Source organism: Phascolarctos cinereus, unplaced genomic scaffold (genome assembly GCF_003287225.1).
Source record: "Phascolarctos cinereus isolate Bilbo 61053 unplaced genomic scaffold, phaCin_HiC Scaffold_2;HRSCAF=192, whole genome shotgun sequence".
Classification (NCBI taxonomy): Eukaryota; Metazoa; Chordata; class Mammalia; order Diprotodontia; family Phascolarctidae; genus Phascolarctos; species Phascolarctos cinereus.
The window spans coordinates 33,720,842-33,748,464 of record NW_027555625.1 but is presented as its reverse complement, the minus strand read 5'-3'; the positions used below and the strand labels follow the sequence as shown (position 1 = coordinate 33,748,464).

Below are 27,623 nucleotides of genomic sequence, written 5' to 3'. Positions count from 1 at the left end.
CTAGGCAATGGGGTTAAGTGGCTTGCCCAGGGTCACACAGCTAGTAAGTGTTGTATGTCTCAGGCCTGATTTGAACTCAGGTGCTCCTGAATCCAGGGCTGGTGCTCTATCCACTACGCCACCTAGCTGCCCCAAAATACAGTTTGAGATTAATATTCTCATCTTTTTTTTTTTAAAGCAATTGGGGTTAAGTGATTTCCCCAAGGTCACACAGCTAGCGTCAAGTGTTTGGTGGGAGGCCGGATTTGAATTTAGTTCCTACTGACTCCAGGGCCAGGACTCTATCCACCGTGCCACCCTTAAAACAGTCTTTTTTTTGTCTAGGACCAAATTATTTTGAAAAATACCGCTGTGTAGTATAGTTTGAGATTTCTCACTGCTAAGTCTACTTGGTGCGAATTTCCCAAGATTTATTTCCCAAGATTCTTGACCTTTCGTTCTCCATCAGAATTTTCTTATTATTTTCTCTCACTTTATAAAATACCCGTTTGGTAGTTTGAATGGTATGAACTGAAAAAGAAAATTAATTAGAATAATGTATGAACTGAAAAAGAAAATTAATTAGAATAATGTTATCATTTTGATAAAAAAAAAAAAGATTCATCTTCCCCATAGATAACAGTTTTCCAATTATTTAGGTTCTTTTTTTTTTTTAAAGCAGTTGGGGTTAAGTTACTTGCCCAGAGTCACAAAGCCAGTAAATTTCAAATGTTGGCTCTGAGGCCAGATTTGAACTTAGGTCCTCCTTATTTCAAGGCTGCTGATCTGCCCACTCTCCCACCTAGCTGCCCGCTTGCTTTTATTTCTTTAAACAGTCTTTTAGAGTTTTATTCACAAACTTCTTATGTGTATCTTGGTAGGTATGGTCCCAAGTATTATTCATATTCTGTAGTTTTAGCAAAAGTAATTTCTTTTTCTATATTTTCTTCGTGGGTTTTCTTAGTGTGATATAGAAATTGTATACATGCTTTCTGTGAATGTGACTAATATTGCAAAACTTAGTAATTATTTTGATTAATTTTTAGCTCTCTCTTCAGGGTGGCTAAATACACCATCCTATCATCTGCAAAAAGTGATCATTTTGTTTCTTCTTTACCACTGTTTATTCATTCTGTTTCTTTTCTTATATCTATAGCCAATCTGAGGTAGTGACATATTACTTCAAAGTTGTTTTCATTTACATTTCTCTAATCAATACTGACTTAGAGCGCTTTCATTATTATTGATCACTTTGATGTCTTCACTGAAGAGTCTATTTATTATTCTTTGACCACGATGGGAATCTTACTCATCTTTTCACGTGTGTCACTAGATGACAAAGCATTGGGATATCACAAGAAGGTCATAGTTCATCCTGCCCTTCACCTGCACTTCAATGTACTTCTTCCCCTTTGACATTCAAAGCACTGAGCAGAAATCACATGGCATTAACATCAGCCACGGGCCCCAGTGAGGCTTTGTGTTAAATAACATGATTCCAAATCTTTACCGCCCACAGTAGCAACCCCAATGCATAGGAGCAGAAGCACCACTAGCAACATCAAGAACACAGCTCAGATTATGATTTATTATTCCTCAAGCACCATCAACAATTGTTCTTCACAAATTAGCCTCAAGCTCATCTCATGGCTACAGGTCATCCCCAAGTGTCTTATATGACATATGCACAAGGATACAGTGAATACAAAGGATCTCCCAATACCACCATCCACTCAGTAACCTCTCCCTCTCTGAAGGTCCATAGGAGGATAACACAATCATTGCCCCTTTAGAGGACTCTGCAGAGAAGGGATATCTTCTCCCATGGTGCCTACATGAGGATCTCTGAACTGCATCTAGGGACTCAGAATCAGTCCAGTCAGCTGGGGGAATCTCCCCACACTCCTTACAATCCTGAAGAACCACTCTAGTATGAATTCCCTGATGGACATAAAGCAGTGTCCTTAGTCTAAAGGACTTACCAAACTCAAAAGGTTTCTCTCCAGAATTGATGTTTAGCAAGTTGTATCTTCAGGCTGAAGGCCTTCCCACATTCAAGGCATCCATAAATTCTCTCTCCACAATGAATGCTCGTAGGTTCACTAAAGTAAACATTCAGGTGGAAGGCCTTCCCCTCTACATCATATTCAGAAGCTATGAATTGTTTCAAGTTGAGAAAAATCTGACATGATAGGCCTCCCCACACTACTAACATTCATAAAGAATTTCTCCAGTATGAATTCTCACATACACAGTAACAAGAGGCTTCTTCCTGTAGGCCTTCCTACATTCACTAAATACATGTTTTTCTCCAATGTGAATTTTTTCTGTTCGGTTTTTAGGCAATTGGGGTTAAGTGACTTACCCAGGGTCACACAGCTAGTAAGTGTCATGTTTGGTCTGAGGCCAGATTTGAACTCAGGTCCTCCTGACTTCAGGGCCAGTGCTCTATCCACTGTGCCACCTAGCTACCCCTCCAACATGAATTTCTGATGTCTAATTAAGATCTGAATTGCAATGAAAGGCCTTCCTACAATCCTTACACTCATGAAGAATCTCACCAGGATGATTCTCTGATGGATGTAAAGTAGTGTCCTCAATCCAAAAGCCATCCTCTATGCATTACACTCTTAAGGATCCTTTCCTAAATGAATTCTATGTTGTTGAGTAAGTGGTGTCCTCACTCTGAACATTTTCCCACATCTATCACATACACAAGGCTTCTCTTCAGTATGAATTTTTTGATGTCCAATAAGATCCGGGTTGTACGGGAAAGCCTTCCCATACTCCTTAAATTTATTAAGGATGTCTCCAGTATTAATTTGCTGATGACTACTAAGGTGGTCCTTCCTACTGAATGCCTTTCCACATTCATTACACTGATATGATTTCTCTCCAGTATGAATTCTGTGATGCAGACTAAAATCTGAGTAACAGAGGAAACCCATCTGACATTCCTTATATTCACAACACATCTCTCCAGTATGTATTCTATGATGATCAGTAAAATGTGACTTACTCTTGAAAGCCTTTCAACATATACTACATTTCTAAGGTTTCTCTCCATTATGAATTCTCTGATGCAGTATAAGTTCTGTCTTATCTAGGAGGGTCTCTAAACATTCATCACATCCCTCCAGCATGAATTCTCTCATGACTACTAAGATGGTCCTTCCTCCTGAAGGCCTTTCCACATTTACTGCATTCATAAGGTTTCTCTCCAGCATGAATTCTCTGATGCACAGTAAGATGTCCCTTCCTCCTGAAGGCCTTTCCACATTCACCACATTCACAAGGTTTCTCTCCAGTATGAATTCTCTGATGCACTCTAAGTTGTGAGTTACTCCTGCAGGCTTTCCCACATCCACTACATTCATGAGGATTCTCTTCAGTATGAAGTCTATGATGCACAGTAAGTTGTGTTCTATACCTGAAGGCCTTCCCACATTGACTACATTCATAAGGTTTCTCTCCAGTATGAATTCTCTGATGCACTGTTAGTGCTCCCGAATAGCTGAAGGCCTTTCCACATCCACTACATTCATAAGGTTTCTCTCCAGTATGAATTCTGTAATGCACTGTAAGTTGAATCTTCTTCCTGAAGGCTTTCCCACATCCACTACATTCATAAGGTTTCTCTCCAGTATGAATTCTCTGATGCACTGTTAGTGCTCCCGAATAGCTGAAAGCCTTTCCACATCCACTACATTCATAAGGTTTCTCTCCAATATGAGTTCTGTGATGCGCTGTTAGTGTTCCGTTATACCTGAAGGTCTTCCCACATTCACTACATTCATACGGTTTCTCTCCAGTATGAATTCTCTGATGCACTGTTAGGATTCCATTATACCTGAAGTACTTCCCACATTCACTACGTTCATAAGGCTTCTCTCCAGTATGAATTGTGTGATGGATTGTAAGTTGTACCTTATCCCTGAAGGCCTTCCCACATTCAGCACATTCATAAGGTTTATCTCCAGTATGAAGTCTCTGATATACAGCACAATGTTTCTTGCTCCTGAAGGCCTTCTGATAGTCACATTCATTACATTCAAGAGGTTTATCTTCAGAAAATTCTCTACTCTCTGAAAGGAAGGATAAAGACCTCATTAACCCTGCCTTTTTTGCCCTTTCCCAAACCGCTTGTTTGTTCAAAGGTTTTAGAGCTATTCACTTGCCTTCTCATTAGAAAAGGCTAGGCTTACTGCTCTTTTACTAACAATCAATTTATCTTAATTGAAAGTATGATGACTCAAAGGTAAGATATATACATGATTTGACTGAGGATAAAATTACCTGGATGAGTGAATGAACCCTTACTCTATTTCAATTGGCTGACGTTTGAATGAAATGAGACTACTGAGGAAAAAACATAAGTCTGAGAAATGGTAAATGTATCCTTACCATCTGAGGTGAAAATAGGAAGAGAAAAAACTGAATAGGAAGAAAATAGAGAATTCAGTTTGGAGTGAGGAAGACAAATACACACATGAAGGGAACAAAATAAAGAAGACATATGAGAGGAAAAATGACAACTGTTGCCATAAATTTTCTCTAAAAATCCAACATATCTACTTGGTAAGGAACTGACTGAAATTTGTAAGACTTAAGACAAACAGGTGTTTTTGACATAGAAACTATTAATAATTACCTGAAACATTGCTCAAAACTCTTCTACTCAAAGAAGTAAAAATGAAAATAATTTGGAAGTAGCAATAAAAAGTCATCAGATTAGCAAAGACACTTTAAAATGATCAATTTTGGCAATTATGTTGAAATAGCTACTTATTAAGCTGCTACTGCCATTTTTCTGAATTATTTCAACTAGACCTACAAAACTGTTCACATTTGACCCAATGGTCCCAGTAGTAGATGTGTATCCTCAAAATGTTACTGAAAGCAAACAAAGAACTCTACATAAACTCTTCACAAAAAGTTTTTATGAAATAGCAAAACATTGAAAACTTATGGGTACAATGATGGAGTTATGGCTACATTAAGTTCAGTCACATGAACATAATCAGCCTTTATAAACATTTCAATTTCAAAGCATAAAGAAAAACAGGATGACACATAACAAGAGAGACTGAAGCAAGGGGAATTAGGTTGGGATTAAATATTTTAAAAATGGCACCAAAGTAACAATCGAAAAACAAAAGATAATATCAGAAGATAACTAAGAAGCAAAATGTGCACATTATTAATATCTTAAGTAATATACTTATGTTAAAAGGGAGAATGATTCACACAAGAGAGGCAGGAGAATGCCTGCTTAAGAAAAAAGAATCTTCAATGAACACAAGAGAAATAACTGACCTGTACTAAAACAACAACATTCTTAGAGAGTTATATTTCAGTAAAGAGATACGTAAAAAAAGTAACTTCTTAAGATAAAAAAAAAATGAACTTTGAAAGTCTCAGCTCCTCTCAATAGGCCTAAGAGGCTTTGATAGGCCACTGTGTACATTTACAAGAGCTCTGACCTAAAATAACCAAAAAATCACTATTCTGCAATGACCCATCTGTTGGGTTTTAATGTAGTCACCTGGACAGCTGCTTCTTGGAACATCTGCCTTTGGCATCCAAGATGCTTCCTTTCTTTCCAAATGGTAGATCACATCTGGTTTGGAAACTGAAAATCCTGTTCATTGAAAAGAAAAAGTGCTAGGGAGTTACCTCAGAGTTCCATCATATATACATGAAATATTCCATCCCTATCTTATTAGAAAGGAGAAAGAATAAGGGCACTGAATGTATCTTGCACTACCAAGAGCACTATCTTAGCTGATTTTGTCTGAGACTTTTGTCTTTCAAACATGTGGGAATTAATGGGCTGGGTGGAGAGAACAGTATGGTTTTCTGGTGGGTTTTTTTTTTTGTTTCAGGGGGAGGAAAAATTACACTTTTAAAAAAAGCATCCATAAAACTTAATACAAGAATTCAAAACTAGTTTCATCCCTCTTTGGGAAAAAAGAAGGTATACTAGGAAGACCTCAAGGATAGTACAAAAGATATAATATCTTATGGTAGAATGGATTACTGAGTAGGAGTTCAGAAAAATCGTTCATTTGACTCATTCTCTGCTTGAATGATGGTAATATTTTATATGATGAAACTTACATTGGGATTAAAAGAAAATCTTGGATTTGAAGCAACAAAGAGGGGAAAATATATTCTCAAGGTTGACAATTCAAGAAATCAACTTTCAGGAATACTATGCAAAGATCTTTTTTTTCCTGGAAACTGGTAGCACAAGTAATGTGTCTCTTGGCTACCAAAGAATTAAGAATACTTTTCTCTTGTACACCAAAGAGTAACTGTTAAAATCTTGAAAGTTGTCACAGTATACATCAAGACTTCAAACGAGTAGCTGTTCTTACCCAAAGAGACCAAGTTCCTATAGTTCTCCAGCATCACATCTCTATACAACTTTTTCTGAGTTGGGTTCAATTGTACCCACTCCTCTGAAGTGAATTCCACAGCCACATCCTTGAATGTGACTGATTCCTGAAACACAAAAATATTTGTGCTTACCCAGACAAAGTTCTCTTATGAAGTTCAAATGCAAACTGCTTGCCAGTAGGGTGAGGAAACTGAGGGTTTTAGGACAGCAAGTGGTACAGTATTTTGACATCTCAGTTTGTTCTACAAGTGTCACGCCTTGCTTAATATAAAACTGATATACCAAAAAGACTGAACCTTTGTTTCCCCAGTCATTTCATCTCTCACTTGCCAAAAGGGAGCGACTCATCAATTTATTTGTTTATTTGTAGCTCAGTACAGTGTCTGGTATGTGGCAGGCACTTACGAATGCCTCAGATAGAAGTGATAAATACAAGTAGGTACAGAATGATTTCACATACACACCACACACCAGCACACACAGACACACATTTCTATCTAGTAGCAGACATCTATACGGTGGGAGGGGAGAAGGGAAAGAAATTTATATGATAATTTTATTATATATTTAAAATAAGTAGGAAGTTATACATAATAAGATTTGTAGTTTGCTGTGCAATCATCTTTTTTTAAATGTACTATGTTTCTACAATGCTTGTTTTATTCCATAAATTAAAAATTAAATGAATAAAAAATGTTAGAAAAGAATTCCTCTCTTATTAGTTTCTAAGCTCCTGAAGGGCAGGAGTCATTACTGCCATCCTCTGTATCTTCAACTTTTAGCCAATGTCTGGAATTTGCAGGTGCTTAACTAATGCTTATTGCTGTAAATAATTCGAACAAGACAAATTTTAAATGTGTGGTTTTTTTACTTCTGCCCTCTGAGATTAAGCAGTAATATGGCTAAATCCTTTTCTACTTCCTAAAATAAGCAATGAAAATGGAATAGTTGAAGACAGCTATCATGTGGTCCTAAGGCTTCTCCTTCTATCCAAACATACCCATTTCCTTTGACCAATCAGCCTGATCTCTTCACAACAAAGGCAGTTACTTTCTTCTTTTCATCCAATCGTTGTGCTTCTTAAAATGGGCAGCTCTGAAATGAACACACTTGTGTTCAGTGTGCTCCCGGAACCATAAGAGTAATGGCAAGCATAGGGGACTACAATCTGCTGTCTGAAACAGCATGTGAACAATTTTTTAACTGCTAAAAAAGGTGTTAAAGAACCATAACTTTCCAATTCATACATTTAGAGCTGTAAGACTTGAGACTCCAATGTGCTCGTTTTATACATGAGGGAAGTGAGGACCAGAGAGAGAAAGTGATTTGCATAAGATCAAAAGGGGAGTAAATGGTAGATGAGCATGGTCCTTCTGGCGATTCTCACTGAACCATGTAGCCATTCACTTTCTGTATAACCACACTAAGGCCACAGCAGAGACTTTGCATGAAAACATGCATAACAGCACTCTTTGAGGCAGCAAATAACGGGAAACACACTGAATTCCTGCCAATAAAGGACAGCTTGGAAAAAATGACATATGAATCACATTGTCACTTACATAGGTAAAAAGGACAAACATGGAGAATTCTGAGAAGCACTGCAAGACATGCATTAACTGATACAGTATAAAATAAGCAGACCCAACAGAACATAATGCACAAAATTACAAAACTATAATTTTCTTAAGAACAATGAAAAAGATGTTGAAGTTCAAGTACCTGAAGAAAGAAGTTGAACATATTACTTATCAGACTTATGGACAGCAGAACAATTTATGAATAAACAAAAGATAGCAAACCCAGGTTTACATATTGATTAAATTAAATTCAAAAGGATTTGTATAAATAAAACAAATATAGCCAAGATCAGAAGGAAAGGAGATAACTGGGGATATATCTCATGTTTGTTACCAGGGCTTCATCTAGCAAGTGGAGAAACCTAACAATACTTTAGAGCACAAGTCCATTTTCAAACCACGGGAAGATTGTAACAAAACAGCAAAAAAAAAAATCATTACATCTGGGAGGTGGGAAGAAGAAGGTAAGAAAACTTAGGATATGTCCTATGAACCCAGCTGGAGAGGCAGGAAAATATAAGTGAAATGGATCAGATCTCATCCATGATGATGATGATCCATGATGATCCATATGATGATGACAGAGTCTACATTGAAATCTAACTACATTATGTAAGGGCAGGGTGGGTTCAGGGAAGACTGGTACTTCTGTTGTGAGGGCTTGTATGCCTACCAAAAGGAGTGAACATACCCATGACAATACGATTGCCATTTGCAGGACAATGCCACACCACCATCATCAGTGCCCATGCTTCCCCCATGATAAACCCTTATGAGATCAAAGAAAGATGTTATGAACACCTGGAGATTCTTATCATCGATGTGCCAAAAGAGGACAAACTTCTACTTCTGAGTGACTTTAAAGCTTTAATGCTACAATAGGCTCAGACTACCAGACATCGCAAGGAGTCCTTGGGAGGTATGCAGTTGGAAAAACACCACTGGTCTGAAACATTGTGTATCTCATGACCTTCTTATCACCAACACTATCTACCATTTACTAAACACAATAAAACATCCTAGATGCACCCTCCACAGGAAACACGGCCATTTAACAGACCATGTGATTGTAAGCAGAAGAGGCCGAGAGGACGTCAGGGCGATGAACACAATGTATGCTGCATATTGCTGGACTGATCACAGACTTATCCTCTCCAGATTAATCATTCTACAATGAGAAAGCAAAAGCCAAAGATATAAGTTGTATAGCTTTCTCACAGATATGCCTTATTACCATCATCCCATCAACCCTGAAACAAGGACTCCACTATTCTCTGATCTTGCCTCAAGACTAGGTTTTAAAAATCTTTTTCTGACATTTATCACCAGAATAATTTCTTTCAGGGTTTGTTGTCTCTCCATTATTTCTGTATATTGATCTATTTCTTTTTTTATTCATATTCAATTAATGGTAATTAAAAACATCTTTATTCTCATGATTAGTTATGCTTCAAGTCAACTGGCTATTAAAAATAATGGCTAACTCTCAAATGCAAGCCTTCTGATATAAAATCTAGTCTTCTTTTCTTTGTACTATACTGCCTCTTGAAACTCTCTAGTTTAATTCACTTTAACACAGCATTTACCCAAAGAGCAGATATGAATCAAGAACTTGAGTCTTAAACCCTTATTATACATGAGGTTAAAATGTATGATGTACTAGGTCACTAGGAGGAAAGAACACTTATACCAGAAGGGCTTCTTCTCATCTTTCCTCCTCCAGTCTAAGGAAGAAGGGCCACCCTTAACAAAAATCTATTTTCTAGTACTACCACTTCCCCCTCCACATTAGCGGCAAAAAAGATAGACAAAATCCTTCTAATAACAACTTATAGGCAAGCAAAACAAATTCCCACACTGGCCATGTCCAAATTGTGAGGAAAGCTGAGTGCCACAGAATGGATGCTTTTGAATTGTGGTGCTGGTGAATACTTTTAAGAGTCCCTTGGAAAGCAAAGAGGTGAAATCTCTCAATACTTAAAGAAATTAATTCAGATTTTTCACTGGAATCTCAAGAATAAAGGTCAATCACATGAATGTCAGAAGTTGGGTAGCATATTTCATCAGGAATCCTCCTGAAAACAATGGGTGGTCACTGGGTTAATCAGTTTTTAAATCTTTCAGATTTTTTTGTATTCACAATATTGCCATTGAATAAATTTTTCTACTGCTCTGCTTACTTCATTCTGCACTAATTCACACAAGTCTTCCTAGGATTCTATGGAAAAGTTCCTTGTGTCATTTCTTATATCACAATATTTTTCTATCACCTTTACAAACCAAAACATGTTCAGCCATTCCACAAATGATTGGATTCCCCTCAGTTTCTAACTGTCTGCCACGACAAAAAGAGCTGCTATCAATGCTTTTGTACAATATGGGTCATTTTCTCTTTCTTTGATCCCTTTGCACCTAGGAATAGTACTACTGAGAAAGAGTATGTGCACAGTTTAGTAATTTTGTCAGCATTATTCCAAAGTGCTTTCAGGAATGGCTGGTCCATCGGCCCTGAAGTCAGGAGGACCTGAGTCTAAATCGAGCTTCAGACCAAACACTTGACATTCACTAGCTGTGCTACCCTGGGCAAATCACTTAACCCCAACTGTATATAAAAAAAAAAAAGAATGGCTGGTCCATGGCGCAGCTAGGTGGTAGAGTGAATAGAGCTCTGGCCTTGGAGTCAGGACCTGAGTTCAAATCCAGCCTCAGACACTTAACACTTACTAGCTGTTTGACCCTAGGCAAGTCACTTGCCTCACCAAAAAACCAAAAAAACAAAAGAATGGCTGGTCCAAGTTGTAGATCCATCAATAGCAGGGGCCATCTCAAGTCTTGCTGATCTCTATCTTGCCACTGAACTCAAATGGCTTCAGAAGACAAAGTGAAGCCAGTGACCTTGTACAGCCCTCCCTCACTTAAATCCAATTCATTTGCAAGTCATGGCATCATGTTCCTTATGAGATGGTCCTCTTCCAGAATGAAGGACAACCAATAATTTGTGAGTAGTCTGAGCTGCCTCACTGGGGACCCAACTGGTCAGTTCTAGCTGGGCAACTCAGCTCCTTCCTCTCTTCTGTCTTCCCTCCTATCTCTCCCTCTGAGTACATGAGTTATCATGCCCCTGGGGTTTACAGGCTAGATTTCGTTCTTAAAGACCATGCCTGCTCCAGGTTCGCCGTGGCCTGCGCGCCCACACCGAACTGAGCTCCTCTCCCCGCTTGACATGATATGCCTTTCAGATCAACCATCCAGGCTGCCTTGGCCTGGAAATTTGTTTTACTCTGTCTTTTTGTGGGTTCTCCTGCTTTAGAATTTGTTTAGAGCCATTTTGTTTGCGGGTGTTTGGAGGGATTTGGGGGACAGCTCAAGCTTACTTGACATTCCTTTCACTGTCATATCTGCCCACCCCAGAGTACTTACCACTCCTCAATCCCACCCAAATCTTTTCAGTGTACATAACAATCAGTCTGACCCCCATTAAGTTGCAGAATCCCTAACAATACTGCCCACTATGTCGGCCTTACAATAAAACTTGTCTTTTCTCTGGAAGAAGGTTTCAGTGCTTGAATTCATTCCAGGCAGATGCTGCCCCATACCCTGACAGTTTGGGGTTCACAGCAACCCAAACTGCATCAGAAATGTTTTGTATTACTTCATATCTACAATGGATACCCTAATGTTCCCCTTCTTAATGGGTAGGAGAAGGACTGGAGGGAGGGGAAGAATTTGGAACTCACAATTTAAAAAAACCCAACAACAAAGTAAATGTATGTTTGTTTGGTTTTTTATGTGTGGAGAGGATAAATTGGTGTCTGTCGTTATATGATTCTCTCATGCCCACAATTTCTAGCGTTACAGTACAGGACAAAGAAGCCTATCCCACAGTCTCTGGCCTGAGATGCTATTTCAGGAAAGAAGCAAGTGGCACTCACCTTTCCTGGCCTGGCTGTCAGTACAGAAGCCATTCCCTCTTCCTCAAGGTTCCCATCTACTGGGGCAGAGCAGAGGCTATACAAGATAAAGCTGGGGAGGAAAGGAGAACCAGGAGAGTTAGGGGTCATGCTGTTGGGTCTCCCTTGCTCAGAGACTAGAAATTCCTATTCCTCCACTGCAGGGCAGATCAAGGAGGGGGGCATAGTAAACTACTTGGCCACCCCTAGATCCCTCCCACATTCTTTTTGTATCTAAGATCCCTCCTGTCTCCATTAAAGTGCTCTGATTCTTACACTCTAGGCAATGGCCGAGAGGTGTTCTAGCCCGCTGGTCAATATTCTGTCCCAAATGTTTAGATTTCTTAAGAGTCTGGCCAACATGGCAGATCCTTGATAAACCTTGTCTTCCGCTGAAATGTTTGGGTCGAATTTCTTTGGACATTCATTCCTGCTCTTGATATTTCAGGGTGCCAGAAATGCTGAATCTCAACAATTTGTCTCCGGGGGGGGGGCCAGAAAGAAGCTGTCATTCCTTTCGGGGTCGGGGGTAGGGAGGGTCTGTCTTGTGGCCAGCATCTGTTTACAGAGAAAGTGGAGGGCACAAAGGTGACCCTTTCAGCAGGGGGAGGGCACTGGCCCAGGCAGCATGAGGGAGGGCTTCCCAGAGGAGGCGCTAGCCAGGAGGATGCTGGGAGGAGATGAGGTCACAGGAAGTCCGGACCAAGGACCAGACAGAGACACTCGAGGAGCACGTTCCCTGGGACTCTGGTCACAGGGCAAGGCCTGAGGCCTGGAGGACCAGGCCCTGACCACGGCCACGAGAAGCGAGCGTGACGGAAAAAGAATAAAAACCCGCTCCCAGCCTCCGCCTCCGCCCGCCCGGCTTCCAACCCCCACACCGCACCACCCCGCACGGGCCGACCCGAGACCCCTGGGAGGCCCTCGGAGGCTTCCTTCCTCCTCTGCCGGACGCTTCTACCATTCCCCGGGTGATCCGAAGCCAGCCCCCGGTGCTCCGACCACGCCGCACTGCCGCACCGGCTCCGCCTGTGCCTAACCCCGCTTTTGGCTCCGCTCACCCCGTGACACTTCAACACAGGCCGGAAAAGGGGAAGCAGGAAGCACCAAGCGCGGAAGACGCGGAGGAAAAAGAAAGCGGAAGTGTCGTAGTTAGAAGGAAGTCCCACCCGCCGTTAAGCTTGAAACATGCCCCCGAGGCGAGCACGGCCTCCTGGGAATGGCTGTCTGGAGGCTGAGGCGCCCTCTGCGCATGCTTGGGACCGGGCCCGTCCCCCACCCTGGAATGCCGTCCTGCCTCCCTGCCTACCCCGCCTTTACTGCCAGGAGCCCCGCCCCCTCAGCTCCTCCCCATACCTCATCAAAGCCAGTCCTTGGGCAGATGGACTGAATAAAACTAAGAGCTGACATTTACGTGGAGCTTACTATGTTCTAGGCACCCGTTAAGTACTTTACAATGACTCTCACCTGGTCCTCACACCAACCCTGGGAAGCAGGGGCTGTAATAGCCTCCATTTTATAAATGTGGAAACTAGGGTGAAGTGACTTGTCCAGGGTCACACAGCTAGCAAGTGACTGAACTTGGATTTGAACTCACGTCTTCCTTATGCCTCACCCATAACTCTATGAGGCAATGAGGGTCTTTCCGTCCCAGACTGACTCTTGTGAAGACAAACTAGTCCATCTTTTGCCTCAGTTACTAGCCTAGCCTTTAATTACTGAATGGGTGTTGCCTCAGATGAACTGAGACCCGGAAAAGGCCAAGGTCTCCCACTGCATCAGGAGCCATCACCAGCTGGCCTGACCTATGTCTTGCCACTGGACTCTGGTGAATGTGGAGGTGAGAGTGCGGCTGGTGCCTTTGCACGGCTCTGCCTCGCTTAAAGCCAATTCACTGACAAGTCAAGTCCTTGCCCTGGGATGTCATTGGCCCACCGCACCACGTGGCTGCCCCTCCTTTCTCCCTTACTCCTGACAGAACTGACAGATGTGGTTGCCGAGCCTGTGACTGTAATACTGCAAGATCATGAATAACGGGAGAGGAAAAACAGGAGAAACATCAATGTCCAATTTTTCAAAAAGCAGCAGAGAACAGGACCAGGAAATTGTAGGTGCTGTGCTGTTCAGTCCTGTTCAATTCTTCCTGACCCCATTTGGGGTTTTCTTGGCAAAGATGCTAGAGTGGTTTGCCATTGCCTTCTCTGGCTCAATTTAGAGGTGAGGAAACTGAGCTTTAAACAAGGTTAAATGACTTCTCCTGAGACACATAGCTAATAAAGGTTTAAGGGATGAGGAGGAGTGCTGGTGTGCTGAAGCATATAGTGGTACTAAAAAGGAAACCCTCCTCACAGTTCCGAGACAGAAAAGGGTGCTTGTGGTCACTCAGAGACCAGAGCACAGGCCTGGAAAGGAGTAAACACCTTGCTCCTTATCATACCACCTTGGAAGAACTGAAAATTCACGGGTACCTAGAAGTATCTCTGAAAACAACTGCACAAAGCCCCCAAAGTTTGGGACAGTACAATCTCCACACTGAAAGCAGACTCCTAGTTTAATAAAGAATTTATGACTCAAGTAATTGGCTGGGATCATGAGCAAACTGCACCAAAAAAAAGTCACACCACAGAATTCTTCTCTGGTGACAAAGGAGATCAAAACATACAACCAGAAGAAGACAACAAACTCAAAGCTCCTACATCCAAAGACTCCAAGAAAAATATGAATTGGTTCCAGGCCATAGAAGAGCTGAAAAAGAACTTTGAGAAGCAAGTAAGAGAAGTAGAGGAAAAACTGGGAAGAGAAATGAGAGTGATGCAAGAAAATCATGAAAAACAAGCCAACAAACTTACTAAAGGAGACCCAAAAAAATACTGAAGAAAATAACACCTTAAAAAATAGCCTAACCCAAATGGCAAAAGAGGTCCAAAAAGCCAATGAGGAGAAGAATGCCCTAAAAAGCAAAATTGGCCAAATGGAAAATGAAGTCCAAAAGCTTACTGAAGAAACCTACTTCCTTTAAAATTAGAATATAGCAATTGGAATCTATTGACTTTATGAGAAATCACGACACAGTAGAACAAATCCAAAACAATGAAACATTAGATAGCAATGTGAAATATCTCATTGGAAAAACAACTGACCTGGAAAATAGATCCAGGAGAGGGAACTTAAAAATTATTGGACTATCTGAAAGCCATGATCAAAAAAAGAGCCTAGACATCATCTTTCAAGAAATTGTCAAGGAAAACTGCCCTGATATTTTAGAACCAGAGGCAAAATAGAAAGTGAAAGAATCCACAGATCTCCCCCTGAAAGAGATCCCCAAAGGAAAACTCCTAGGAATATTGTAGCCAAATTCCACAGTTCCCAGGTCAAGGAGAAAATATTGCAAGCAGCCAGAAAGAAACAATTCAAGTACTGTGGAAACACAATCAGGATAACACAAGATTTAGCAGCTTCTACATTAAAGGACCACAGGGCATGGAATATAATATTCCAGAGGGCAAAGGAGATAGGATTAAAACCAAGAATCATCTACCCAGCAAAACTGAGTATAATCCTTCAGGGGAAAAAAATGGTCATTCAGTGAAATACAGGACTTTCAAGCATTCTTGACGAACAGACCAGAACTGAAGAAAAAATTTGACTTTCAAATACAAGACTCAAGTGGAACATGAAGAGGTAGACAGGAAAGAGAACTCATAAGAGACTTATTAAGACTGAACTGTTTGCATTCCTGCATGGAAAGATGATATTTATAACTCATGAGACCTTTGTCAGTATTAGGGTAGTGGGAGGGAAAAATTATATGTATTGATAGATAGATAGATCGATAGATGGATAGATCGATAGATCGATAGATAGATAGATAGATAGATAGCAAGCACAGGGTAAGTTGAAGATAAAGGGGTGATATCTGGAGAATAAAATTAATGGGTGAGAGAGGATTATACTAGGAGAAGAAAGGGAGAGGTAGAATGGGGTACATTATCTTACACAAAACAGACAAGAAAAGGTTCTTACACTGGAGGGGAAACAGGGGAAGGGGAGAGGAAATGAGGGAATCTTATTCTCATAGGATTTGGCTTAAGGAGGGAATAACATACACACTCAATTAGGTATGGAAATCTGTCTTACCCTACAGGAAAATAGGGGAGTAAGGTGATAAGACAGCAGGGGGATGATAGAGAGAAGGGCAGATTGGGAACGGGGTAATGAGAAGGAAGTATTTCTGAAGAGGGACAGGGTCAAAAGAAAGAATAGAATAAATGGGGGGGGCAGGATAGGATTAAGGGAAATAGAGTTAGTTTTCACAACATGTCTACTATGGAAGCGTTGTACATAACTGCATATGTATGGCCTGTATTGATTTGCTTGCCTTTTCAATGAGGGTGGGTGGGGAGGGAGGAAGGGAAAAAATTTGAAACCTAAAGTTTTAAAAACATATGTTTAAAAAAAAAGTGTTACCACCTCAACTGGAAAATAAGAAATACAGGAAATGAGGTACAGAAATTGATCCTGCCCTATAGGAAAATAGAAGGGGAAGGGGATAAGAGAAGGTGTGGGGAGAGATAGAGGGGAGGGCAGACTGGGGGAAGGAGTATTCAGAAGCATGCCATCTTGGGGTGGGGGGAGGGGCGAAACAGGGTGAAAATTTGGAATTCAAAATCTTATCGAAGTAAATGTTGAAAACTAAAAATAAATAAATTTATATTAAAAAAAAAGAAAACTAAAAAGAAAATCATGAAAAACTAGTCAACAACTTGCTAAAGGAGACCCAAAAAACACACTGAAGAAAATAACACCTTAAAAAATAGCCTAACCCAATTGGCAAAATAGGTCCAAAAAGCCAATGAGGAGAAGAATGCCTTAAAAAGCAAAATTGGCCAAATGACAAAGGAAGTCGAAAAGCTAATTGAAGAAAATACTTCATTAAAAATTAGAATGGAGCAATTGGAGGATAGTGACTTTATGAGAAATCAAGACACTGTAAAACAAATTCAAAGAATGAAGAAATACAGTACAATGTGAAATATCTCACTGGAAAACATTTCACCTGGAAGATAGATCCAGGAGAGAGAATTTAAAAATTATTGGAGTATCTGAAAGCTAAGATCAAAAAAAGAACCTAGACATCATCTTTCAAGAAATTATCAAGGTAAAATGCCCTGATATTTTAGAACCAGAGGGCAAAATAAAAATTGAAAGAATCCACTGATCATCTCTTAAAAGAGATCTCCAAAGGAAAAGTCCTAAGAATATTGTAGCCAAATTCTAGAGTTCTATACATTCTAATGTTTTTGACAGTCATGGGTATTGTATTCTGTCAATAGCTTTTTCTAACCCTTGTTTTCCCTTGCTATGGTGACCACGCTCAGCATGGTGGAGGTGACTCAATTATATGGAAAGTTCCCCAGCTACTTGTATTGCCCCTTTGGCCCTTGTCACCCCTCTATTGCCCCATATGGAAGGATGACCATGAGCGCTGGACCAACCAGTGGCCCTGGTTGCCAGCCTCTGGCTTGCCTTTCTACCAGTCTATGGGTGTGGTCATCAGAACCTCCTGAGAGGTCAAGCTAGGTCCATCAAGGTCTGTTCATTAGCCCATTTGTCAAGCAGTGGGATTCTGTGTTTTCTGTAGATCCTCCTGGAGGGTCAAGGGGAGGGTGTATCAACCAGTGAGGCTGTGTTTTAGTTTTCCCTCATCTGTATTGTCTGGGAATGAAGCACTATACAACTAAAGCCCTGCGGGAAGGGCCTGCCTCACATTGTGAGGAAGAGCTAAGGTCCATTTCCTGACAGGGCACCACAGACCCTTTAATAAAGGGCCACTGGCTCAGAGCTCTGCCTCCATTTCTTTTACTGTATGTTGGACAATTTTATGCCTCATAACATATGCTGCAAATAAAAAGCAAAGAAACACCAAATTCTTACACTAAGCAGAGTCAAGCAATACAAGTTCCCACATTGACTACACCCCAAAATGCAAGTCTCACCCTTCTCCTTAGTCCCTGACCTCTCTCACAAGGTAAGCAGCATTCCTGCTTATTGATATGCTAAAATCACGGTTGACCACTGTGTTAAGTGAGTTTGAAGCTCTTCAGAAAGCCTTGTGTATTACAACATTGATGGCATAGCATAAATTCTCCTCATTCATCTCTGTATCACCCACATATAAGTATTCCCTGTATTTTGTAAAAACCAAAATAATATTCTTTTATATTAATATGCCATAATTTTTCTCTTTCCCCAACTGAAGTATACCTCCTTTATTTTCCAGTTCTTTGTCACTACAAAAAGAAATGATATAAATATTGTTGATGTGCGTGTCTTTTCTCTCTTTGATCTCTCTGGGATACAGTCTTGCTGACAGACCAAAGGTCATATACAGGTTAGTACTTTCTTGGGCATAGTTACAAATTGCTTTCCATAGCAACTGGAGCAATTTACAATTCTCCCAATAGTGCATCAATGTGTCTGCTTTCCCACTCCATTTTTGTTAACTTAAAAAATAGGATGGGTATTTCCTGTCCTGTTAATCTGAACATTTTACTTCTTACAAGTATTCATAGACTTAAGTTGTTGGTTTTGTTGTCATAAATTGAACAAAATAGTTTCTAAAAATATCCTTTATTTCTTCATTGATTGTCATTTTTTTCCCCTTTCACACTGGCAATTTGGTTTACTATTTTCTTTTCAAATTAGCTAAGGATTCAGGTACTATTTTTTTTTATTTCTGTATTATTCTGTATTATTTCTGTATATTTCTGTATTATTCATTTTGTGGAAGAAAGAAGAAGGAAGAAAAGAAGGCCCTTCATCAGTTCTTTCTCTACTAGTGGATAGTACTTTTCATCATAAGTCCTTTGGGATTATTTTGGAGCAGTGTATTATGGAGAATAGCTTAGTCATTCACAGTTGTTCATTTTTCCCTATAACCCCTCCAATTTTTCCTGTTCCTTGTTTTTTATCACCATCGTTAACCTGATGCGTATGAGATGGAGCCTTACAATTGCTTGAATTCGCATCCTTCAGCTAGTAATAATTTGGAGTATTACTTTACATGGCTACATATATTGTTTTTCCCTTGTGAAACTGACATTCATATCCTTAGGCCATTTGCAAATTGAGGAATGGTTCTCATCTCTATAAATCCGAATCAGTTCCTTATGTTGGAAGTTAAATTTTTATTAAACTGGCTACAAAAATATCCACCTCACCCCCAAATGTTTCCCTTTCAATCTAAGCTTTATGAAATTTGTTTGTACAAAACATTTAAATTTTCATCAAAATTATGCAATTTTTCTTGTGTGATTCTTGTTTGCTCATGAGTTTCTCCTCCATATGTTATAGGTAATTTTTCCATATTGCTCTAATGTGTTTATGATGTGATCTTTTATACCTTGATCACACACCTATTCGGAGCTTACAAGGTGGGAGCTTTTGGTCTAAAGCTCATTTCTTCCATATTGCCACACAATTTTGCTAGCAATGTTTATCAAACATTGAATCTTTATCCCACCACTTTGGGTCTTTTTGCTCACTGAGTTCTAGTCTACTAGTTTCCTCTTTGCTGGTGGTATTCCTAATTGCGGCCCTCGACTAAGTATTGCATTAAAGGGAGGACTGTGAAATGAGACAACAGGTGCCAAGCAAGTAAGTGAAAGTCTGAGCTGTTTACTATTCTGAGGGTCCAGTTTAAATAGTGAAAGCTAACAATCACCCCAGAGGCGTTCCTGGTTAATCCCAGCCCTAAGGTGTTACTTTAATTATACACACCTACTTGCTATCGAGGTTCAAGGATTAGTCAGAGTATCCTAATACTTTCCGGGCATGAAAAATTGGTGAGCCAAGATTCTGAATAATTAAGCCCTTATGGGTAAGAAAAGGAAAGAAGTCCAGCTCTAACCTAAATTCCTTATCCCATATTTAGACTTCTTCAGTTCTGGCCCTCAACACCTAATTTTCTCCTGAATTATCTATTTTTAAACCAGGACCAAATTATTTTGAGAAATACTGCTTTGTAATATAGGTTCAGATTTCTCTCTGCTCAGTCTCCTTTGTACACATTTTCCCCCCTTCATTTTCCCTGAGATTCTTGGCCTTTCTTTCTCCATCAGAATTATCTTATTTTCTCTCACTTTACAAAATAACCCTTTGGTAGTTTGAATGCTGTGGCACTGAAAAGGAAAATTAGTTTAAATACTGTTATCATTTTGGTAAGAAAGGCTCATCCTATCCATGAACAAATAATAGTTTTCCTATTATTTAGGTTTGCCTTTACTTTTTTTTAATTTAAATTTTTTTTATTTTTTCCATATGCTTTTGAGTTGAAAATTTTTCTCCCTTTTCCTCCCCCACACCCTCCCCAAGACAGCACACAATCTGATATAGGCTTTACATTTACATACCCATTAAACATATTTTCACATTAGTGAAGTTGTAAGTAAAAATTAAAACCAATAGGAGGAACCATCAGAAAGATGAAACAAAACTCAACAGAAGGTAAAAATAAGTGATAGCGATGCGAGTTCCATAGTTCTTTCTTTGGATGTGGACAGCATTTTCCATCCTGAGGCCTCTGGAAATGTCTTAGATCCTCATAATGCCGAGAAAGGTTCAGTTTAACAGTCTTAGTTATTGCATAACATGGCTGTTATTGTGTACAATGGTTTCTTCACATTCAATTTTATTAATCCTACATTTGATTTTCATAATTTCCATTTCAGTGTTTAATTTGGGAATTTTAATTTCTTTTAGGTTTTTTTTTTTAGTTGCATACTAAATTCATTATTCTGCTCTTTCTCTCTCTTTTGCTAATCCAAAGATTTAGAGATATAAAACTTCCAGTAACTGCTGTTTTGGCTGCATCCCACATATTTTGGTATATTTTCTCATTCCTGTCACATCTTGAATGGAATCAACTGTTTTTATCATTTCTTCTTTGCCAATTCACATTGTAGGATTAATTTATCTAGGGTCCAGTTAAATGTTCATTCATGCTTCAAATCATATTGAAAATAATTTTTATCATATTATGGTTTAGAAAAGGTCCATTTACTATTTCTGCTTTTTTTGGATGGATTTTGAGGTTTATAGTTCCTAATAATATGGTCAGTTTTTGGGGAAGGTGCCATACACAACACAGAAACAGGCATTATCCTTTACATTCTCATTTAATATTCTCCAGAGGTCTATCATGTATAAATATTCTATAATTCTATTCAACTCCTTAACTTGTCTCTTGTTTATCTAATGGTTACATTTATCTAGCTCTGAAAAGGGTAAGGTGAGGTCCCCCACTAGCATAATTTTACTGTCTATTTCTAACTGAAACGCATTTAACTTTTCTTGTAAAAATTATGATACTATGCCACATGGTGCATACATGTTCCTATTGATATTCATGGTACCTTTTGGCAACATGTACTTACCTTCATTACTTCTTTTAATCAAATCTATTCTTACTTTTGTTTGTCTGAGATCATGACTGCTAACCTTTTTTTTTAATTTTAGCTCAAGTATAATAGATTCAGCACGCATTTTGTGTTTCAAGTGTATCTGTTGGAAACAATATCTTTTCAGATTCTGGTATCTAATCCATTCTGCTATTACTTCTGTTTTATGAGTGAGTTCATCCCATTCACATTCAAAGATTGCAAACTGGGTATTTCCTTCCATTCAATAATCTTCTATTTAACCTTCTCTCTTTGTATTTACCCTGTCCCTTCCTTAAATGTCAGATTTGTTTCTGACCACTGCCTCCCTCTTATTACCCATCCCTTTTTCTTTGCCCTTTCTCCCCTGAATTGTTTGTTAGGTAAGACAGATTTCCATATCCTACTGATTGTGTATATATATTTTTTCCTCTTTGAACCAGTTCAGATAAAAGGTTCAAGAGATATCTAGTCACCCTCTCCCCATTTGCCCCTACATTTTAACAACTCTTCCTTGTGTGCCTTTGTGATAAGATAAATTTCCCCATTTCTGGTTTTGATCCAGAAAAACAAAAGGCCAAGAACTTCAACAGAATCACTGTGAAAAAAATGTGAAGGTGCTATAGCATTATTGCATTTCACACTGTATTAGAAAACAGTAATCATCAAAATGATTAGATACTTGGGCAGCTAGGTGGCACAGTGGATAGAGCACTGGCCCTAGAGTCAGGAGGACCTGAGTTCAAATTCGGCCTCAGACAGATAACACTTACTAGCTGTGTGACTCTGGGCAAGTCACTCAACCCCTACTGCCTCACTAAAAACAAAACAAAATAAAACAAAATAATTAGGTAGTGACTAAGAAACACAGTGGCAGATCAATGGAATAGATTAGTTTCACAATACACAGTAGTAAATGACCGTGTTAATCTATTGTTAGATAAATCCAAACATGTAAGCTATTGGGACCAGAACTCACTATTTGACAAAAATTACTGGGAAAACTGGAAAGCAGTTTGGCAGAAACTAGGTAGTGACCAACATTTCACATACCATATACAAAGATAAAGTCAAAATGGGTACACGATTTGGACATCAAGGGTCATACCATGGGTAAATTACAGGACCATGAAAAATTTCTTGTGTTACATCTCTGAATACGGGAAGAATTTATGCCCAAACAAGAGACAGGAAGCATCATAGAATATAAAATAGATCCTTTTGATAACATTAAAGTTTTTGCACAAACAAAATGAATGCAGCCAAGATTAGAAGGAAAGCAGGAAACTCAGAAAACTATTTTATAGCAACTTTCTGTAATAAAGACCTCACTTCTCAAATACATACAGTAAAAAATTCATAACAAATCATTCCCCAATTGATAATTCTGAAAGGATATGTGAACAGGCAGTTTCCAAAAGAAGAAATCATAGTTATCTTTGGTCGTATGAAAACATGCTCTAAATCACTAATGATTAGAGAAATGCAAATTAAAACAACTCAGAGTTACTGCTTCATACCTATCAGATTGGCTTATATGACGGAAAGGGAAATCAACAAAGACTGATGGGAGAATGATGAAAAATTGGGATACTAATTGACTGTTGGTGGAATTATGAACTGCTGCAATCATTCTGGAGAATAATTGGGAATTGTTCCCAAAGGGCTATCAAACTTTACATACCTTTTGACCCAGCAATACTATTGCTAAGTCTGTGTCACAAAGACATCAAGGAAAATAAAAAGAATATGTACAAAAATATTGATAGCAGTTCTTTTTCTGGAGGCAAAGAATTTGAAATCAAGGAGATGCCCCCCAACTGGGAACTGGCCAAACACGTTGTGGTATATGATTGTGATGGAATACTGCTCTGTTAGAAGACATGATGAGCAGGATGGCTTCAGAACAAGCTGGGAAAACTGGTATGAACTGATGCAAAGTGAAGTGTGCAGAACCAGGAGAACATCATGCACAATAACAGCAATGATGTACAATGATCACTGTGAAGGACTTCACTGTTCCCAGCAATGGAGTCATCTAAGACGGTTCTGAGGGATTTATGATGAAAAATGCTATTCATATCCTGAGAAAGAACTGACTCTGAATGCAGATTTAGGCATGTTTATTTTATTTTGGGTGGGGGGTTGGTCTGTTTTGTTCTGATATTGGGCCTCAGAGCTGTGAGCTGAAGATTGTAAGTTCACTTGCTCAATCACGGGAAGCTAACTGGAGGACATCCACCCCATGGTGACCAAGCTCAGCATGGTGGAGGTAACTCAATTATATGGAAAGTTCCCCACCTACTTGTGTTGCCCCTTTGGCCCTTGTCACCCCTCTATTGCCCCATATGGAGGGATGACCATGAGCACTGGACCAACCAGTAGCCCTGGTTGCCAGCCTGTGGCTTGCCTTTCTACCAGTCTATGGGTGTGGTCATCAGAACCTCCTGAGAGGTCAAGCTAGGTCCATCAAGGTCTGCTCATTAGCCCATTTGTCAAGCAGTGGGATTCTGTGTTTTCTGTAGATCCTCCTGGAGGGTCAAGGGGAGGGTGTATCAACCAGTGAGGCTGTGTTTTAGTTTTCCCTCATCTGTATTGTCTGGGAATGAAGCACTATACAACTAAAGCCCTGCGGGAAGGGCCTGCCTCACATTGTGAGGAAGAGCTAAGGTCCATTTCCTGACAGGGCACCACAGACCCTTTAATAAAGGGCCACTGGCTCAGAGCTCTGCCTCCATTTCTTTTACTGTATGTTGGACAATTTTATGCCTCATAACATATGCTGCAAATAAAAAGCAAAGAAACACCAAATTCTTACACTAAGCAGAGTCAAGCAATACAAGTTCCCACATTGACTACACCCCAAAATGCAAGTCTCACCCTTCTCCTTAGTCCATGACCTCTCTCACAAGGTAAGCAGCATTCCTGCTTATTGATACGCTAAAATCACGGTTGACCACTGTGCTGAGTGAGTTTAAAGTTCTTCAGAATGCCTTGTGTATTACAACATTGATGGCATAGCATAAATTCTCCTCATTCATCTCTGCATCACCCACATATAAGTATTCCCTGTATTTTGTAAAAACCAAAATAATATTCTTTTATATTAATATACCATAATTTTTCTCTTTCCCCAACTGAAGTACACCTCCTTTATTTTCCAGTTCTTTGTCACTACAAAAAGAAATGATATAAATATTGTTGATGTGCGTGTCTTTTCTCTCTTTGATCTCTCTGGGATACAGTCTTGCTGACAGACCAAAGGTCATATACAGGTTAGTACTTTCTTGGGCATAGTTACAAATTGCTTTCCATAGCAACTGGAGCAATTTACAATTCTCCCAATAGTGCATCAATGTGTCTGCTTTCCCACTCCATTTTTGTTAACTTAAAAAATAGGATGGGTATTTCCTGTCCTGTTAATCTGAACATTTTACTTCTTACAAGTATTCATAGACTTAAGTTGTTGGTTTTGTTGTCATAAATTGAACAAAATAGTTTCTAAAAATATCCTTTATTTCTTCATTGATTGACATTTTTTTCCCCTTTCACACTGGCAATTTGGTTTACTATTTTCTTTTCAGTCAAATTAGCCAGTGATTCATGTATTATTTTGTTTTGTTTTCAAAAAGTCATAACTCCAAGGTTTAACATATCAATGTGTTTTTACTTTCAGTTTTCTTGATCTTTTTTTATATTTAAATTTTCAATTTCGTTTTTATTTTAAGATAAAATTTTATCGGACCCCCTCCCCAATAACATGGAAAACAATTTTAACTCTGTATTTTTAAAGTTGTAAGTTCCACATTCTATCTCTCCCTCCCCTCACTCCTCCCTGAAATGGTCAATAATTTCATATAGGTTATACATGTGCAATCACATAAACATATTTCCATATTATTCATTTTGTGGAAGGAAGGAAGGAAGGAAGGAAGGAAGGAAGGAAGGAAGGAAGGAAGGAAGGAAGGAAGGAAGGAAGGAAGGAAGGAAGGAAGGAAGGAAGGAAAGAAGGACCTTTCATCAGTTCTTTCTCTAGTAGTGGATAGTACTTTTCATCATAAGTCCTTAGGAATTATCATGATCAGTGTATTATGGAGAATAGTTTAGTCATTCATAGTTGTTCATTATAAAATATTTGCTCTCACTCTATACAATGTTCTCCTGGTTCTGCTCACTTCACCTCTCATCCGTTCATGTAAATCTTTCCAGGTTTTTCTTAAATCATCCAGGTTGTCATTTCTTATACCATAATAATAATCCATTGTGGTCATATACCAAAACTTCTTCAGCCATTCTCAAACTGAGATGCATTCCCTCATTTTCCAATTCTCTGCCACCACAAGAAGAGCTGCTATAAATATTATTGCAAAATTAGATACCCCCCTTTTTTCTCTTTGGGCTACAGAACTAGCAGTGGTCGCTGAGTATGAACAGTTTTATCCCCTTTAGGCATAGCTCCAAATTGCTCTCTAGAAAAGCTGAAATGTATAATTTACATCCAATTACTCTTCTGGGAGAGAGGGAATTTGGGACTCAATTTTTTTTGTTTAAATAGAGGGGTAGAGCCAAGATGGCACAGTAACGGCAGGGACTTGCCTGAGCTCTCCCCAATGTGCATCCCTAAAATTAACAAAGATGCTAAAAGATGTAAAAACCTCAGTGTTGAATGAGCTGTAGGAAGACAGGTACACTAACCCACTGCTGGAAACGCCTTGGATCAATCCAATATTTCAGGGAAACAATGAGGGGAGGGAGGAAATAAGCATTTACACAGCTCCTATTATGTGCCAGGAACTGTGCTAAGAGCTTCAAATATACCATCTCATTTGGCCCTCACAACCCTGAGTGGAAGGTGCTTCTGTTATGCCCATTTTGTAGACTAAAAACCAAATCAAATCAAACAGTCAGATGGTGAAATCACTGGTCCACTCAAAAATTATTGTGCTATTAGAAAGGACAGATTCCCTTTTCTTTTTATTGTTAACATACCCTCCTCACCAGGTAAAAGAAGTGTGCACAGGAATGTGCTGAATAGACCACAAGCTAATAAAGAAATCAAAATAACAGGTAACATAGATATAATGCCTAATATGTACCAGGCATTATCCTAAGCACTCTACAATGAATATCTCATTTTATCCTCACACCAGCACTAGGAGATACGTGTTTTTAACATTTCCATTTTATACAGGGGGAAGCTGGGGCAGAAATGAAGCAACTTACCCGTGGTCACCCAGCTAGTGCATCTTTCTAAGGCTGGATTTGAACTCAGGTCTTCCTGGTTCCAGATGTGATGCTCTGTTCACTGTACCAACATGCCTAGTAGATATGGTCACTTTTCCCCAAGGACCACAACCCTCCATACCTCCCTCTGTGAGTTCTGGGTAATTTGATGAGTGGTAGTGGAATTAATTCCAGCTGGGCTAGGTCTGGGTCATAGAATCCTGGCCTGCAACCCCCTCCCTGTTTGGTCACAGGGAGCATACATAGGGAAAGGACCTTCTTTTGAATATAAGCAGAAACCTATAAACCATAAGAAGGAGGGATTGAGTATGTGAGCTTGACCCTGTCAATACATATCTCTGGCTTCATTTTCTTCATTTGTAAAAACGAATGCTTCAAGGGCATCATCATTTGTGAGCCATTCTAAATCCTCTGATCTTCAGTGAAGGGAATACTTGGAGGAACGAACTATGCCATCTTACTTATTCTAGATGACAAGGAAATCTGGAACAAGATGGAAGAAAGGTTAAGGTGATAGATGCTAATCCACTGTGCTCTGCACTCCTGTATTCAAATCACTTTCTTGTGGATGTCTTTCATCTATAATTACATCATCCTGGATGTGTCTTACACATGCAGCTATACCTCCTTGAAAGTGTGTGACCTCACGTCATCTCAAAAGCTAAGCAGGGTCAGGCTTTGATAACATGTGGATGGGGGATTGCCGGGGAATATTTGGTACTGCATCTGAGAGTCAGCATAGTACAATGCATACAGCACTGGACTTGTAATGAAAAACGCTTATTTTTAAATCTCATCTTAGAAATTTAGTAGCTCTGTGATTCTAGGCAAGTCACTTAATCTCTGTATGCTTCAGTTCAGTCCTCATCTATGAAATAAGGGCTTTGGTCAGGAGATTTTTAAAAAATCTACCAAAAATTTTTTCTCCCAAATCCAGTGTGTCTCATCAATTCTTTTGGGTTATGCATGGCCATTCAGTTGATTAGAATTCTTACAGCTTTCACAGTTGTTTCTTTCTATATTATTGTTA

The 27,623-nt window shown here is 39.3% G+C and overlaps 1 protein-coding gene across 4 annotated transcripts; it reads right to left on the bottom strand.

Moving 5' to 3' along the window:
* Window positions 1-1,540: 1,540 nt before the first annotated feature.
* Window positions 1,541-27,621, bottom strand: LOC110196281 (uncharacterized). 4 transcript variants are annotated; one of them, XM_078149279.1, is made up of 5 exons: window positions 26,573-27,621; window positions 11,895-11,985; window positions 6,360-6,486; window positions 5,525-5,620; window positions 1,541-4,064 (listed from the first exon to the last, which is right to left on the bottom strand). In XM_078149279.1, the coding sequence occupies exons 2-5, from the start codon at window positions 11,925-11,927 to the stop codon at window positions 3,106-3,108; spliced, it is 1,215 nt and encodes a 404-aa protein (XP_078005405.1). In that variant the 5' UTR covers window positions 11,928-11,985; window positions 26,573-27,621; the 3' UTR covers window positions 1,541-3,105. The 4 variants fall into 4 exon arrangements, with proteins under 4 accessions (XP_078005405.1, XP_078005404.1, XP_078005403.1 ...); XM_078149278.1 differs by lacking the exon at window positions 26,573-27,621 and adding an exon at window positions 12,974-13,062; XM_078149277.1 differs by lacking the exon at window positions 26,573-27,621 and adding an exon at window positions 12,189-12,967.
* Between the last annotated feature and the right edge of the window lie 2 nt (window positions 27,622-27,623).